This window comes from Euprymna scolopes, chromosome 7 (assembly GCF_053919585.1).
Source record: "Euprymna scolopes isolate OS-2025 chromosome 7, ASM5391958v1, whole genome shotgun sequence".
NCBI classification, from domain to species: Eukaryota; Metazoa; Mollusca; class Cephalopoda; order Sepiida; family Sepiolidae; genus Euprymna; species Euprymna scolopes.
In genome coordinates this window covers 147,943,120-147,958,626 of record NC_136488.1, presented here as the reverse complement: position 1 = coordinate 147,958,626, position 15,507 = coordinate 147,943,120, and the positions used below count along the sequence as shown (strand labels likewise).

At 32.2% G+C, this 15,507-nt stretch overlaps 1 protein-coding gene across 1 annotated transcript in view; it reads left to right on the top strand.

Annotated features, from left to right (window-relative positions):
* LOC145280044 (structural maintenance of chromosomes protein 2-like) overlaps window positions 1-15,507 on the top strand; it is a 71,056-nt gene that overhangs the window by 27,625 nt on the left and 27,924 nt on the right. The window contains exons 10-15 of the mRNA XM_080131713.1: window positions 3,531-3,585; window positions 5,138-5,258; window positions 7,473-7,591; window positions 10,373-10,511; window positions 11,212-11,358; window positions 13,668-13,872. Of these exons, the coding sequence (XP_079987839.1) occupies window positions 3,531-3,585; window positions 5,138-5,258; window positions 7,473-7,591; window positions 10,373-10,511; window positions 11,212-11,358; window positions 13,668-13,872 (786 nt within the window). The remainder of the gene's footprint in view (window positions 1-3,530; window positions 3,586-5,137; window positions 5,259-7,472; window positions 7,592-10,372; window positions 10,512-11,211; window positions 11,359-13,667; window positions 13,873-15,507) is intronic.

Below are 15,507 nucleotides of genomic sequence, written 5' to 3'. Positions count from 1 at the left end.
TTGGACGAACTATTGGAGTTTGGATGCGTTTGGAGCAGATGTGGAAATGAGCTGATCAACTAACTGATGGAAATGGCCTCAACAGTAGATATAAATGTTGGCCTTAGCATGTAGAGGGTTAATGATTTCGCACGCATACAGTCCAGTCAGTATATTTGTGAAGTGTCGGCATCTGTGTTTTCCTTTTTGTTTTTCCTCATTTTATTTTGGTTTTATACTTGTGAGCCTGTACGCCCCAGTCGACAGCCACCAGTTTGAGAGGTTGTCGATACAGCCATAAAATGGAGAAGAAATCCATTGCACACAACGTGTGGAGTCGGCAAGCTGTTGAGTCGGGTAGCACGAACATTGTTCATTTTTGCTTGCTTTAATGAAAGAACAATTTATCTCCCTTTTTTTTTTTTTTTTTATTACATTTTCACCCCAAACAAGGCACATTGCCACTTTGGTATAGCGGGCTACTATCAGGGGAAACATCTACTGGGGTACTATGTAGGGATTAGGGCAGCGAGATGTTGGTTCACGTTGCACTTGAACTTATGCATGTCAGTACAGTTGGGGAAGCAGTGACCTGGAATGGAATTCCAAAGTCTAGCAGTTCTGGGGAAGAAACTACTGGAGTAGAAAGATCTTTTACATCTAGGGATCTCTACAATGTGGGGGTGGGATTTTGCAGCTTGTCGGGTCTGTCGAGGGTGTTCACGTCGTGGGGGCACAAGTGCTTGCAGTTCTTCAGAGCATTCACCATTATAATACTTGTAGAACAGGCAGAGGGATGCAACGTTTCGACGATGGGACAGAGGCTGAAGCTTAGATGCCAGTTTAGGGCCTATCAGATTTGCGACTCTCTTTTGAACCCTGTCAAGGAGCGAGAGACTAGTAGCCGATGCACCGGCCCAAATATGACAGCAATATTCCATACATGGGCGAATAGTGGCCTTATAGAGGTACAGGATACTTTCGGGTGTTAGAAGTTTTCTAGCACGGTAGAGAGAGCCCACCTTCCTTGCAGCGGCCTTGCGGGGCAATACGAGAACTTCCAATAGTTCTGTTCTTTTGTGGCAGGTTGAGAAAATGCGATAAAACCAATTTTTATTAAAAAGTTTTTCATCATGGCAAGTAAGTACAAAAATGTTTTTGCTTGAAATACAAATTCCAAAAGAAGTACCTAGAAATTATTTGTATTTAGGTAATATATTAAATGTACAAATCCATTAACTGCCTGGTCATTTTGATATTTTACTTGCACTAATTAAATGGTTTGTAGCTTTTTTAAATTTGTAATATCTACAGGATGTGTTAGAAATAACTGAGCACTCAAAATATTTTTAGCTCAAATAAAATTTTAATGTTTAAGTAATACATTATTAATACATTGACTTTCTGTTTTCTTTCTAATTCTGCTTCTATGTTACTGTACCTCATATCACAATTGTATAATTATGAAATTTCATTATAATTACTCTGGTAGTTTATATTTTTCCTGAATTTTGTTTGTGCTTCTCCAAATTAACCCCTATATCTTAAAAATGATGACACGACCCTCTACGGCAACACATCAAAGGCTGTAAATGACAAAGTTTTCTCCGATTCTCTCTCCTCTGATCTCGAGCGCGTGATTCAGTGAGGGAAGATGTGGCTGGTTACCTTTAATGCATCTAAAACCAAACTCCTATCCTTACATCATCAACGCTCTGATCCCCATCTGGCATCAATTGAGATGGATGGCTCTCGTCTGGGAGAGGCTCCATGTTTTGATAAGCTTCTGGGTTTGACCTTTACTCCTGATCTGAAATGGAACATGTACATCAAGTCTGTTGCCAAGGTTGCTGGAAAGATGGTGGGATCCTTCTACCGCTCCAGAAGATATCTCACTACTGATGCAATTCTCTATCTATATAAAAGCCAAGTATGTCCAAGGATGGAATACTGCTGCCATATCTGGGCAGGAGCTGCTAAAAACAGCCTATCCTGCCTTGACAGAGTACAAAATAGACTTTGTGGCTTAGTGGGGGATGCCCTTTTCTCTACCCTGCAACCTCTCTCCCACAGAAGAGACATTGCGAGCCTATCCTTGTTTTATCATTATTTCCATGGCAGGTGCTCATCTGAACTCCAATCTCTGGTCCCCCCTCGCCAATCTTTCACGAAAACATCCGTCTAGCTGAATTCACTGTGAAAAATTTCCCCCACTCTTTATCTGTGCCTAAATCAAAACATAGATTCCATGCACAAAGCTTCTTTCTTAGAACTGCACGCCTGTGGAACTCTGTTCCGTCTGCCTGCTTCCCACCTGACTACAACTTGGATGTGTTCAAGTCCAACGTAAACAAATTCCTAATGAACCGCCCCCTTAAGTAAACACTTCATCAAATGTCCACACTAATGTAATGTACTTGCAATAACCCTTATCCCTGAGTGGCTTCCGGGCCTTGATAAGTGGTGACCACTGTGTAAAAAAAAAAAAAAAAAAAGAACTTAAAAAATGCACTAAAACTTATGTACTTACCTGTTTGGTGATAAAAAAAAAAAGGCTGTACACCAAAATTTACATAAATTCGTCAAATAGATTTTAATGAATAAAACCAACTTTGTGTAAATGTAGAAAGCCATTCTTAGCATGGGAAGGAGGCTGGCTTTGTTATTTGTTCCCTTACTTGAATTAAAGTTTTAATAACACAATTGCCGACAGCTTCCGATAAAATTTGGTTATAATTACTCTGGTAGTTTGTATTTTTCCTGAATTTTGTTTGTGCTTCTTCAAATTAACCTCTATATCTAAAAAAGGGGGAAAAAAAATTGTTTAAATAAAAAAAAAAATGCACAAAATCTTTATGTACTTACCTGTTTAGTTAAAAAAAAAAACAAAAACAAAAAGAATTGTATACCAAAATATACACAAATTCATCCAGTATTTTTTGTTTTTCTAAAATAAATTAAATTTAACAAGTAAACAATTTCTAGCTGGTATTATTATGATGATCGTGTTTGGAATTAATGTTTGAATTATGACCCTTGGCCATTCCCTAAATTAACCTCTATATCTATAAAAAAAACAAAAAAAACGCACAAAACCTTTTTATTTACTTATCTGTTTGGTTAAAAAAGACTGGATATCAAAATTTACATAAATTCGTCCAATAGTTTAAAAAAAATAAAACCAATCTTGTGCAAATGTAGAAAGCTCTTCTTACTATGGAAAGGAGGGTGGCTTTGTTATTTCTGTCCTTGCTTGGATTAAAGTTTGAGTTATGTCCATTGGTTTTAATAACACAGAAAACAGTTGCTAACATTTTCCGATAAAATTTGGTTGCATTTAAAAACAAAACAAACATTAAAATACTGGATTAAGTTGTTATTTTTGGTGTACTATCTTTTTTTGGGGGGGGGGGGCCTAACATAAATACAGTTTTTGTACTGCACTCTTTTTCATTTTACAAGCAGTATTACATATAGCGGTTAGTCTGGGGAATAGAATTTTACGATATTTAAATGTTAATGGCTTTTTTTATTCTCATAATTATTCACAGCTGCCAAAGATGAAATCAGCAATGCTTTAACAGAAACAAAACAAGCTCAAATGAGGTAAGGCTTTTTTCTCCCTCATTTAATTAGTAATATTAATACGAGGGTCATATATATATTTTGAGGATTGGTTTCTTCTGTGAAAGCAACCGTTTAAGTTGTTTGGCAAGGACTTCTGGTTTTAACCAACCATTTGTTCAAAACATTAGTATTCCATTGTCATGATCATGTAAATTTGTTTATATTAATAAAAATGTTGCTCTTCTTTTATTGAGCACTCTTAATTACTTGTTAAATTAGTTATCACTCTTTGAATATTTTTAACCTGGCATATATACTAGCAAGCTTGCTGGTGTTGCCCGATCCTAAGATATGCTTTAATATGATATTTTAATTCATGCAGATTACGTATTTATTATTATAGAGATAATTCTCTGTAGATTATTATATTGAACCTAATATATAATGAGATCAAAACTAAAAAAATATATATATATGACTTGGGTGCCATCAGCCAGAATCGAAACTAAAACTTACAACTCTCAACCCTGATTCCTTAGCCCGTAAGCCATGCCCATATGCATATATTATATTATATATATTTTAAAAGATGTAATCACTCTATCATCGAAGACAAGAGTTTTATATATATATACGCACACATAAGTGTTGGGGCGATTAATCATGATTTGGAATCGGAAAAATCAACAAGTTTGGGGGTATCGGAATCGAAAAAATTGGTGTCTATTTCCCAATGCCAAAACGATTCTTTTGTCTTTTTTTATTTGATTTGTTTAAAGCAAAATCTTCCATTGTTGGTAATAATGATAAAATTATAAATATTTGTTGATTTTAAAATACCAGTAAAGATAAAATTTACAGACTATTCCCCACAAGTGTATTTTTATGTTTAGGAAAATAACCACATATTTAACGTGTGTGTGTGTGTGTGTGTGTGTGTGTTTTTTTTTTATTTTTTTTTTTTTTATACAGAAATCGGGGGGGAAATAACAATTCTATAGTTAAATATTTAGAGATTTATAAAGAATCAGAATCGGTAATTGTATCGCAATCAGAAATTTAGTTTGGAATCAGTAAATATATTGGAATCGTCCCATCACTTATATGTATACATTAGTCTACAAATGTTAAAACAGACACAAAGCATATTATATTAGATTATTTTATTGTTTCCATACATATTCAAACAGTGCAATTTCTAGACCTGTAATGAATTTGGTTTGATTTGCTTTATGGCATATCAACCCTTATCAGATTATTTAATGTTAAATCTGTTAATTTTGGGAAAAATTTTTTGCTTACAGTTTTTTATATCTTCAAGTATTTATTCATTGTTTGGTTGAAGAAAAGCATGATAGTTTTGCAAAGGTGGAGGGGCATTGATGTTTAGTGTATTTAGGTTGGGAAGCCAGTATCTTTGGACGGCCTGATCTGTTATCACCAGTACTTATTATGAGGGTAGGGCACCTGGAATGTGATACAAATAATTTTTTTTTTTTTTTTTTTTTCTTGCTTTCATATGAAATTGACGTTAAACTGAATATTATGCTGACATTACTTGAAACTTAATTTTTGTTTTCTTTTTGTACAGGTTGAAACATTCCCAAGAGGAAGTGAAGAAAAAGCAGATGGAATTGAAGAAAACGGATCAAAGTTATAAGAAGAATGAGGCAGAATACAAATCTGCACAAGATTGCTTACAAAAAATTGAGGTAGATTTTGAGTTTTTTTCTTTTTTTTTTTTTTCTTTTTTTTTTTCTTTTTTTTTTTTCTTTTTTTTTTATTGTGAGTTTAATCCCTATCGAAGGAACTTAAGAAGAAAAAATAACCCAGCTAATCTATATATATAAAAGGCAAAATGTGTGTGACCATTTCGTGTATGTCTTCAAACATTTTTTTTTATTATTTAAACACCCCCATCCTCCAGTTTTGATTTACCTCAAGACACCCGGGCATCGCCGGGTAACCCCCGCTAGTCTATATATAAAAGGCAAAACTGGCACGCGAGTTTTTTGTATGTCCAACACGGGCTTTTTTCGCTGGGCTTCTCTGGGAGGGGGAGGGGTTTACTATGTCTGTTTATATACCCCCATATCATGATATGTATGATTTGCGAACGCGTGTCACGGCTAGATTTATTTACGTCGATTTTTACAAAATTCTGGCTATTTTGGCCCCTCTTGCGTTCATTCAGCTTTTTTGTATAAAAGCGAAACTAATTCGAAGCTAAGGCATTGTTCCCAGCAATCGTTCCAGGAACGTCCAGAAAGCAGAAATTGATCTCAATATTTCTTTTCTTTTTCTTTTTTTTTTTTTAATAAATTGTCAGTTAATCACCTGTACAAGCCTTTGCTTTTTTTTTTTAATGACTTGTCAGTTAATCATCTGTACAAGCTTTTGCTTTTTTTTTAATGACTTGTCAGTTAATCACCTGTACAAGCTTTTGCTTTTTTTTAATGACTTGTCAGTTAATCACCTGTACAAGCTTTTGCTTTTTTTTTAATGACTTGTCAGTTAATCACCTGTACAAGCTTTTGCTTTTTTTTAATGACTTGTCAGTTAATCACCTGTACAAGCTTTTGCTTTTTTTTTAATGACTTGTAAGTTAATCACCTGTACAAGCTTTTGCTTTTTTTTTAATGACTTGTCAGTTAATCATCTGTACAAGCTTTTGCTTTTTTGTCACCTATACAAGCTTTTGCTTTTTTTTTTTTAATGACTTGTCAGTTAATCACCTGTACAAGCTTTTGCTTTTTTTTAATGACTTGTCAGTTAATCACCTGTACAAGCTTTTGCTTTTTTTTTATGACTTGTCAGTTAATCACCTGTACAAGCCTTTGCTTTTTTTATGACTTGTCAGTTAATCACCTGTACAAGCCTTTGCTTTTTTTTAATGACTTGTCAGTTAATCACCTGTACAAGCTTTTGCTTTTTTTTTTAATGACTTGTCAGTTAATCACCTGTACAAGCTTTTGCTTTTTTTAATGACTTGTTAGTTAATCACCTGTACAAGCCTTTGCTTTTTTTAATGACTTTTCAGTTAATCACCTGTACAAGCTTTTGCTTTTTTTTTTAATGACTTGTCAGTTAATCACCTATACAAGCTTTTGCTTTTTTTTTTAATGACTTGTCAGTTAATCACCTGTACAAGCTTTTGCTTTTTTTTTAATGACTTGTCAGTTAATCACCTGTACAAGCTTTTGCTTTTTTTATGACTTGTCAGTTAATCACCTGTACAAGCTTTTGCTTTTTTTTAATGACTTGTCAGTTAATCACCTGTACAAGCTTTTGCTTTTTTTTAATGACTTGTCAGTTAATCATCTGTACAAGCTTTTGCTTTTTTTTTAATGACTTGTCAGTTAATCACCTGTACAAGCCTTTGCTTTTTTTTTAATGACTTGTCAGTTAATCACCTATACAAGCTTTTGCTTTTTTTAATGACTTGTCAGTTAATCACCTGTACAAGCTTTTGCTTTTTTTTTAATGACTTGTCAGTTAATCACCTGTACAAGCTTTTGCTTTTTTTTTAATGACTTGTCAGTTAATCACCTGTACAAGCTTTTGCTTTTTTTTAATGACTTGTCAGTTAATCACCTGTACAAGCCTTTGCTTTTTTTTAATGACTTGTCAGTTAATCACCTGTACAAGCCTTTGCTTTTTTTTAATGACTTGTCAGTTAATCATCTGTACAAGCTTTTGCTTTTTTTTTAATGACTTGTCAGTTAATCATCTGTACAAGCTTTTGCTTTTTTGTCACCTATACAAGCTTTTGCTTTTTTGTCAGCTCTTGAGGATGGAGGTGATAATATCTGCTTTTTTACCAGTAATTATTCGCATTGTTGGTTTAATTTATGTTTTATTACACATTTCTTAACAAATTGATAAAACAGTTATTTCTCAAGATTTTCTTTTATTTCTTTTTCTAGGCCGAACTGAAGAAGATGAACTACGATGAAAATAAGGAAAAAAATTTGACTGTTGAGAAGAAAAACCTGACGGAAGAAGTATATAGATTACAAGAACAATTTGATGCCCTCGAGTCCAAGTAAATGAATGACTTTCTTGATACTGTTATTTCTAATCTTCATAAATCCTATGAAAATATTTTATTGCATATATTGACCTAAGAATAAAACCAAAATACAAATATTTTGATTTTATTCTTGGGTCAATATTGACAAATATTACACCTTCCATCAAAAATGATACAAGGGTGGGGAAGGGATTATGCTTTGCTGATGTTTGAATTAATATATAAAACATCTCAATCAATGAACTTAAAAGAAAATAATGTCTCAAATGGAGAAAAGTTAAAAAAAAAAAAGAAAAGAGGAAAATTGTATCTATATGAAGAATTAAGATAAAAAGAATATCTCACGATGGAAATAGAAAAGAATTAAGATAAAAAGAATATCTCATGATGGAAATAGAAAAGAATTAAGATAAAAAGAATATCTCATGATGGAAATAGAAAAGAATTAAGATAAAAAGAATATCTCATGATGGAAATAGAAAAGAATTAAGATAAAAAGAATATCTCATGATGGAAATAGAAAAGAATTAAGATAAAAAGAATATCTCATGATGGAAATAGAAAAGAATTAAGATAAAAAGAATATCTCATGATGGAAATAGAAAAGAATTAAGATAAAAAGAATATCTCATGATGGAAATAGAAAAGAATTAAGATAAAAAGAATATCTCATGATGGAAATAAAATAGTAAAGAATATTTTCCAAATCCATTTCGAATGGATGGGAGTGATAACTTGCCATTTACTTTCTCCTTTCTTTAAACACTTGAAATGGTTTCCTCCGACATCTTTCGCATGACAGAGGAGAAGTGTGTGTATGTATATATATATATATATATATATATATATATATATAGGTGAACGATAAATTTGTTGCCCTTTTATTGAAAAAATCAATTCAGGTAACTTGATTATGTAGTAGAGCTGACATCTATTCAATGTAACCACCTTCAGCCTCAATTATCACCTTGTTATGGGTCCAGAACTGGAAGCATGTTCTTTCCACAAACGCCGGCGAGAGCTCTGCGAATACTTGGCACATGGCAGCAACCAGGCTTGCTTTTGGTGTTGTGGAAGGTCATGTTGGTGATGTTCTCAACATATGAGCAAACAAAGGAGTCCAGCAGGTTCAGGTCAGGAAATGGAGGGTGAGAGAAGGATACAAAGTCATAGGACTTCTGAAGTGAAGCCTGGATCTCTTCGGACTTGTGGGTTGGCACCGAGTCCTGCTGCCACATCTAGAGTTTGCACCAGGGGATCTATGCACTCTTCAGCACATCCAGGTATACTTTGGTGTTGACTTTCAAGCCAACTTCGAAGCTTACTTGAAACCACACCAAAGACTGTAATCATGGTCAGAACTTTGTTTTTATCACCCTGGGCATGTCCTTGTTATTTGTGGCAATTCGGCGATGCATTTTGAGGGCGCTTGCAATAGTCCTATTGCCATAACTTGGATCTGTAGAGAGCATGAGTTGTACAGCGGCACATCTCCGATCTCACTCATTGAACATTGTGTCACTTTCAGACATGGTATAAGGCTCCTATCACTCTTGGAATTTGTACACAACTGGCCAACTAGTAGATGGTCAGCAACAAAAAAAACAGTTTTCATCGAATGGAAATGGAATTATGTCGTTTTTACTAGGACGAAAATTTTATTGTTTCACCCTGTATGTGCATATATATATATATATATATATATATATAATCTCTTGGAATGTAACTATACAGATCCAAATATTTATTTTTCATGCAAAATGGCTCTCCCAGCATGTTAAAGTTTTGGTACATTTTTTACAGATCTGTTTTGTTATGCAGAAACAAACGATTATTATTAGGTCAATACTATCTCTTTTCGTGCCTATACTTTTCAGAAAAATTAGAAATTCATTGGTTAGATACAGAAATATGCAGACAGTATAATGCTGCAAGAAGAAAATAAACTTCATAGAAAACACAACACCATGTTTGTTCCAGCAGCCATCTTTTTCATAAGCATTAATATGTCGCTACACATTCATGAGCATGTTTCAGTCAGCCAGTTACAAGTAACTAGAGACCTCTTTAAGCGATATTGCTTTTACAAAAGTTCAGTTAGTAATTCAGATTTTCTCATTATTCATACCTGTATTACAAAGAGGAGGTTGCAAAAATGAGTTGTGGTGTGAGGAGAAATACAAATTGAAATAGAGAGTAGAGTTTTAAAATATAATCTTAAAAAGATAAGATACAAGTTAGAAAAACATTTCATCCAAGGCATGAAAATTGTTAAACAAAATGTTTTTACTATAGGCTTTAAAAATAAAGGTACAAGATTCAATTTGAAATTTATTTATCTTCAAAGTGCACTTTTATAACTTTTACAAAGTAAGGTATAAAAATTTAATTTAAATTGAATCAAAAAAATTACCTTGGATTTATTTTATGTAATGTACATTTTGGTGCACTTTAAAACCATTATCTTTCATTTAGCAATTAATGATATAGATATAAAATTTTCAATTATTTTTTTTTTTTTAAAGTGCAACAGAATGTACATTACATAAAATAAATGCAAGGTAATTTTTTGATCCACAAAAGACATTTGTCAATATGAAGTATGTCATATACCAATTTTTACCAAACTCTCAGAATATCACTGTTGTAGAAACCTTTTCAATATAATACATAGCCCACCTTCCTAATATTTGTTTTATCTTGAGGGAAATATGGTAATTACAAGTTCGCTTTCTCATTTTAGTCATTTTATTAACTTTCCAATTTTTTTTTTTTTTTTTTTTTTTAAATCAGGATCCCTCAATTAAATTTCAATTACACAGATCCTGAACCTGGCTTTGACCGGAGTAAAGTGCATGGCTTAGTGTGTAAACTGGTAAAAGTTAAAAATCCTGAGACCGGAACTGCGCTTGAAGTGGTTGCAGGCGGCAAGGTAAAAGCTCAACTTAATTCATCCCCCCCCCCCTTTTTCTTTTTTAAAAATATATTCTATTTCTACAAGATTTTGTGTTGAATATGCTAATATAACGTCACTATTGTTGGGGTATTATTACTAATGCAATTCAGTTTACTTTATTTCATCAAAAGTTTATTTCTTGAAAGCAGCTTAAAGTATTTTTGTCTCTTTGTAACAGTGTTCACTTCATGTCAAATGTATACTCGTGTTGATACTTGGATGAGTTGATGTTATTACTTTGCATTTATGCTTTGTTGAGACCCTATTGAAGATGACCCTGTTTCCTGGGGGGGGGCGAGCTTATTTAGATGTAAAAGCTTATTTATGTGTAAAAGCTTAGAGCTTATTTATAAACTTATTTATATGACATGCAAAAGCTTATTCATATGTAAAAAAAAAAAAAAAAAAAAAAAAAATGAAGTTATTTTGCATGAAAGGCAGACCCCAAAATAATAAAGTTTCTAGTTTTTTATGTAAACTGACATTGCCAAAATATACTCTCATGTAAAACGGACATTAACTGAAGATGATGATGATGCTATGATTTGTTTTTTTAGATAAGATTAATTTTTATGAGGAGGGTGTTGTAATTTGCTTCAAGTGTAGTATGCAAGGAATTGTGTTTGAATTTAATTATTAATTTTTATTTATTTAAACATTTTTTTTTTTTTTTAAGCTCTACAATGTTGTCGTAGAAACAGAAATTATTGGTAAAAAGCTTGTGCAGAAAGGAAAATTGAAACGCCGCTACACTATTATTCCTTTGAATAAGATTGTAGCCCGGAAAATAAACCCGGACATTGTGAAAAAAGCTAAATCTTTGGTAAGTAATATTAGTGAGCAAAAAAAAAAAAAAATTTATTGAAAAATCAAATCAGAATAGAAATCTACATTGGAAATGCAACTACTGAGAACGTTAAAATTTTAAGTTGAAACCATAGAAAAATTTTAAACCATTTCACATGTGCAGATTTTATCGAATTGTTTATTCAACGATATTGTAAACATGGATGTTTTATTGATCTAATAGATATGATGGATATATGGATTAATCATTAACATGTTGGTTTTCATTAGGTCACAGAAATTAAGCAATGTTGAACCTGTTCAGTATTGGATGGGTGACCATGCTGTCTATGGGCAAATAGTGACAACTCCTTTCAATAAACTGCAAAAAATAACAGTAAAATTATCTCCCGTTGCTTCATCTTACTTCAGTTGAAATTCTCAGAAATCAAGGGTCCCAATTCCTTGGGTTAACACTTGATCTCTATACGATATGAAATACATAAATATTTGAAAATTCCAACAAATTTCTCCTTTACATCTCAAACACAAAGTTAGTAAAGAAGTTAAGAACATAATGTTCCTCTCCCTAATTGACCATTTAAATATGTTATAGTATACATTTCTTGTGGTCAAAAATATGTTATAGTATACATTTCTTGTGGTCTCTTGGTCGTACTCGATTCCAGGACAAGAATTTGTCTTGTCTGGTGGAGTATCCAGCTTTGTGCTGTTATTTGAGGTAACATCACTTGAAGAAGGTGCACTATTCCTCATAAAAGCCAGTGTTGGTTAGCAATACCGAGGAGATATTATTTGGGCTGCGAATACTATGTGATTTTAAATATTTAATCAGTTTACTTATATGGAAAAGTTTCCTCATGCCAGGTTGTCCTGACAAACCCTCTACAGAGAAACCTTAGACACTCGAGGATACTGGCTAGTAGTGTGACTGGAGGCTGTTTTTGAGTTTGATATTTCCTAGAAACTTACTCCTTCAGATAGAGCACTACGGAATTAGCTATGCTGAGTTTAAATCCTATTAAATCTGTTTGTATTCAGTTATGCACTAATGCCACTGGGAGAAGGTATGAACCTCCAAATTACTCCTAAGCTATGGTAAAAAAATTAAATAACTTGTTTATATATTCATATGCAATGAACAAGCCTGAATATATATTGATTCAACATTAAATCCTGAAATGGAATTGATTGCATAAAATGGACATACCAAACCATTTTGTTTTCAGTGTGTGTGTGTGTGTATATATATTAGTATACTCATGGTTAAATGGTGTTGAGCTTGGCCAGTATTAAATGGTCAAATTTGAGAATACCAGTTACTGTATGTGCTCTCTGCTTGACATTATTTTGGATTTTTTGTGACTGTATTCCGTTTTTGCAAATTCAGGAGAGGTGTGGTTGCAATTGTGCAACACTAGCTTCACAATTACATGTGCACCAACCCTTATAAGGGTTATCCATACTCTCTGAAGACTGAACGTAGACCATAATATATATAGATATATTAACTATTCTGAATTTGGTTATAGTCGGCTAACATATTTCCTAACTTCTGGCATGACTGCTACCGGAAGCGGTGACAAGGCAAATCAGTTTCTTCGCTTTTATTGTTCATCAGTATTTCTATTGTGAAACGATTTATTGAAATGAAATATAAGAAAAGGACATTATTGAAAAATCTACAATAAAAATGAACAAAACTGTACAGATAAAAGTAACACATTTTTTCTTTATTTGGATTTTTAATAACAAAATTGAAAAAAAATAAAGTTTTACTTTTGAAATTTTATAAGAAAACTGTTTATGAAAGTATGAAAATATATTTTTTGAATTTTAAGTTTATTTGAATTTATATAATAAATATTTTTATGAAAGTATAAAAATAAAATTGTTGAAATCTGAATAACAAAATTTCAAATTAAAAAAAATGTATTCAATGCATAATATTCCCAAAATAGTTTTAAAAGATTTTTAAAAGCGTTTTCAATAATTAAAAAAAAAAAAAGGAATAAAACTAATTTCAATAATTCTTAATTAAAATATGACTAAAAAAAAAAAATTTCAATGATTATTAAATAAAAAAAGAACGATCGGAAAAACATAACAAAAGAGATATCGGCATGAGAGGGAAAAAAATGAAGGAACTGATTTGCCTTGTCACCACTTCTAGTAGGATGTTAGGAAGTACGTTAGTTGACTATAACTCTGGATTTTAATCAAAATGTACAAAACTGAGAGTTTTATTTAGTTTTGAGAACAAGGTTAGAACGCAGTCTGATCATGAAGGGTTCTTATTAACTAATTTATATTTTCTGTTTTTAGGTTGGTGACAAAAATGTACATACTGCTATTTCATTGGTTGGATATGATGAGCAACTTAGAGCTGCCATGGAATACGTCTTTGGTTCCAGCTTTGTTTGTAACGACATGGAATTAGCCAAAAAAGTGACTTTTAATGAAGCCATCATGAAGCGGAGTGTGACTTTGGAAGGAGATTCTTTTGATCCTGCCGGTACTTTAACAGGAGGTGAGTTTTTTTTTTTAAGATTTTTCAAAAACTTTTTATAAGATTAGAAAACTTGCTCGATCAAAAATGATTGAGGTGAACTATTATATATCTTTATTTTTCAAAGTAAATCAATGAAACCTTGAAAGCAAAAATGTATTTAGATTTAAGAGGAAGAGGTAGTTTGCTTAAAGCATTGTTGGTAAACAAATATGAGAAATTAAGAGAGCCAAGAGCAATGTAGAAAAACCGGTAACATGAAATGAAAAACAAACAGAACAAATTGTATTGGGATGCATGCCTAAGTTTTCCGCCATTTTGAATACTATTGATTTGTTTCTTTTTGAAAAGGAGAAGATTTCTCCCCAAATTAATGAAAGACTTTATACCATCCAAAGACTTATATCGGTAGCCCAGCTTACTGATTATTGTGAACTATTCGAAAAAATAAAAATAAATAGATATTTGTTAATCCGTCGTTCCAATACGATTTCATCTGTTTTTGTTTTTCATTTCACATTGCTGGTTTTCTGCATTGCTCTTAATCTCTGCTATGTATGTATCTAGATTTAAACGAACCACTAACATAACCATTTCTTGTGGGATTAAATAGGTATTTATTTATTTATTTTTTTTTTAGCAAAATTTATTTCTGGGTATCATTGAAGAGCAAGTGAAAATATACTTCTCCATACAAGGATTGAACTTAGAGCCTTTAGATTCTAAGATTCTAAGAGTTTTTGCTTAATATATCCTTACCATTCCCCCTCTCCAATCACCTTTCATTTCATCCTCCACTTGTCATCTATTGCATCATATCTGTTGGTGATTGTAAATCATTCTCCTTTCAGAGATATATTCTTGATTGATTCTGGGACACTAATTTGATTATCCAACAGATTTTCAACTTCATAAAAGCAATTTTGATTTTTTTTTTTTCAAAAAAGATGTAAAATATAACTCCTATTTCTAAAGATTTATAGAAATACTTTTTGATTGACACTTGAGTGCTTCTTTGTTATAATAGCAAAATTCGAAATATTGAATTTCAATTAAAACAAAGGGATTAATCTGTATGTCGTAGTAATGATCATATCCAAATATTATGGGTCGTGGATTTGACCTTAAACTATATCCGATGGTGAGGCCCTAGCTTGCGGGCTTGGGGGAGTGTGGAGCAACCCTTTAATTGCCATTGCTCCCAGGTCCACTCTGACCCGGAGTGGTAGTACCTGTCAGGGTCTCAACTATGGGTTAAATAGAAACCGACTTGAAAAAAATATATATATATTCTATTAAAAAATTTTTCTTCAAAATAACTGGATTTGGCATTAAATAACCTGAAAAGGGTTGATACGCCGTAAAACAAAAATGACAAAACCAAACCAAAAATTATGAAAAATGATAGTTGAAAATTATTAATGAAAATTGTTTTTCAAAACAATTAGCGAAAATTAAGTTTTGCTAAATAAAAAAGAACCCGTAGTGTTCGAATCGTAACAAGGAAGGTAAATATTTTCTGAAATCTTTGAAAAATTTAGCAAAACTCATTTTTTTTTTTTGCTATTTTTATTCGGAAACTGTTTTCATTAATAATTAATTTTCTATCTTATCGTTTTTCGTAATTTTTGGACATCCGTTACTGTGACAGATCAA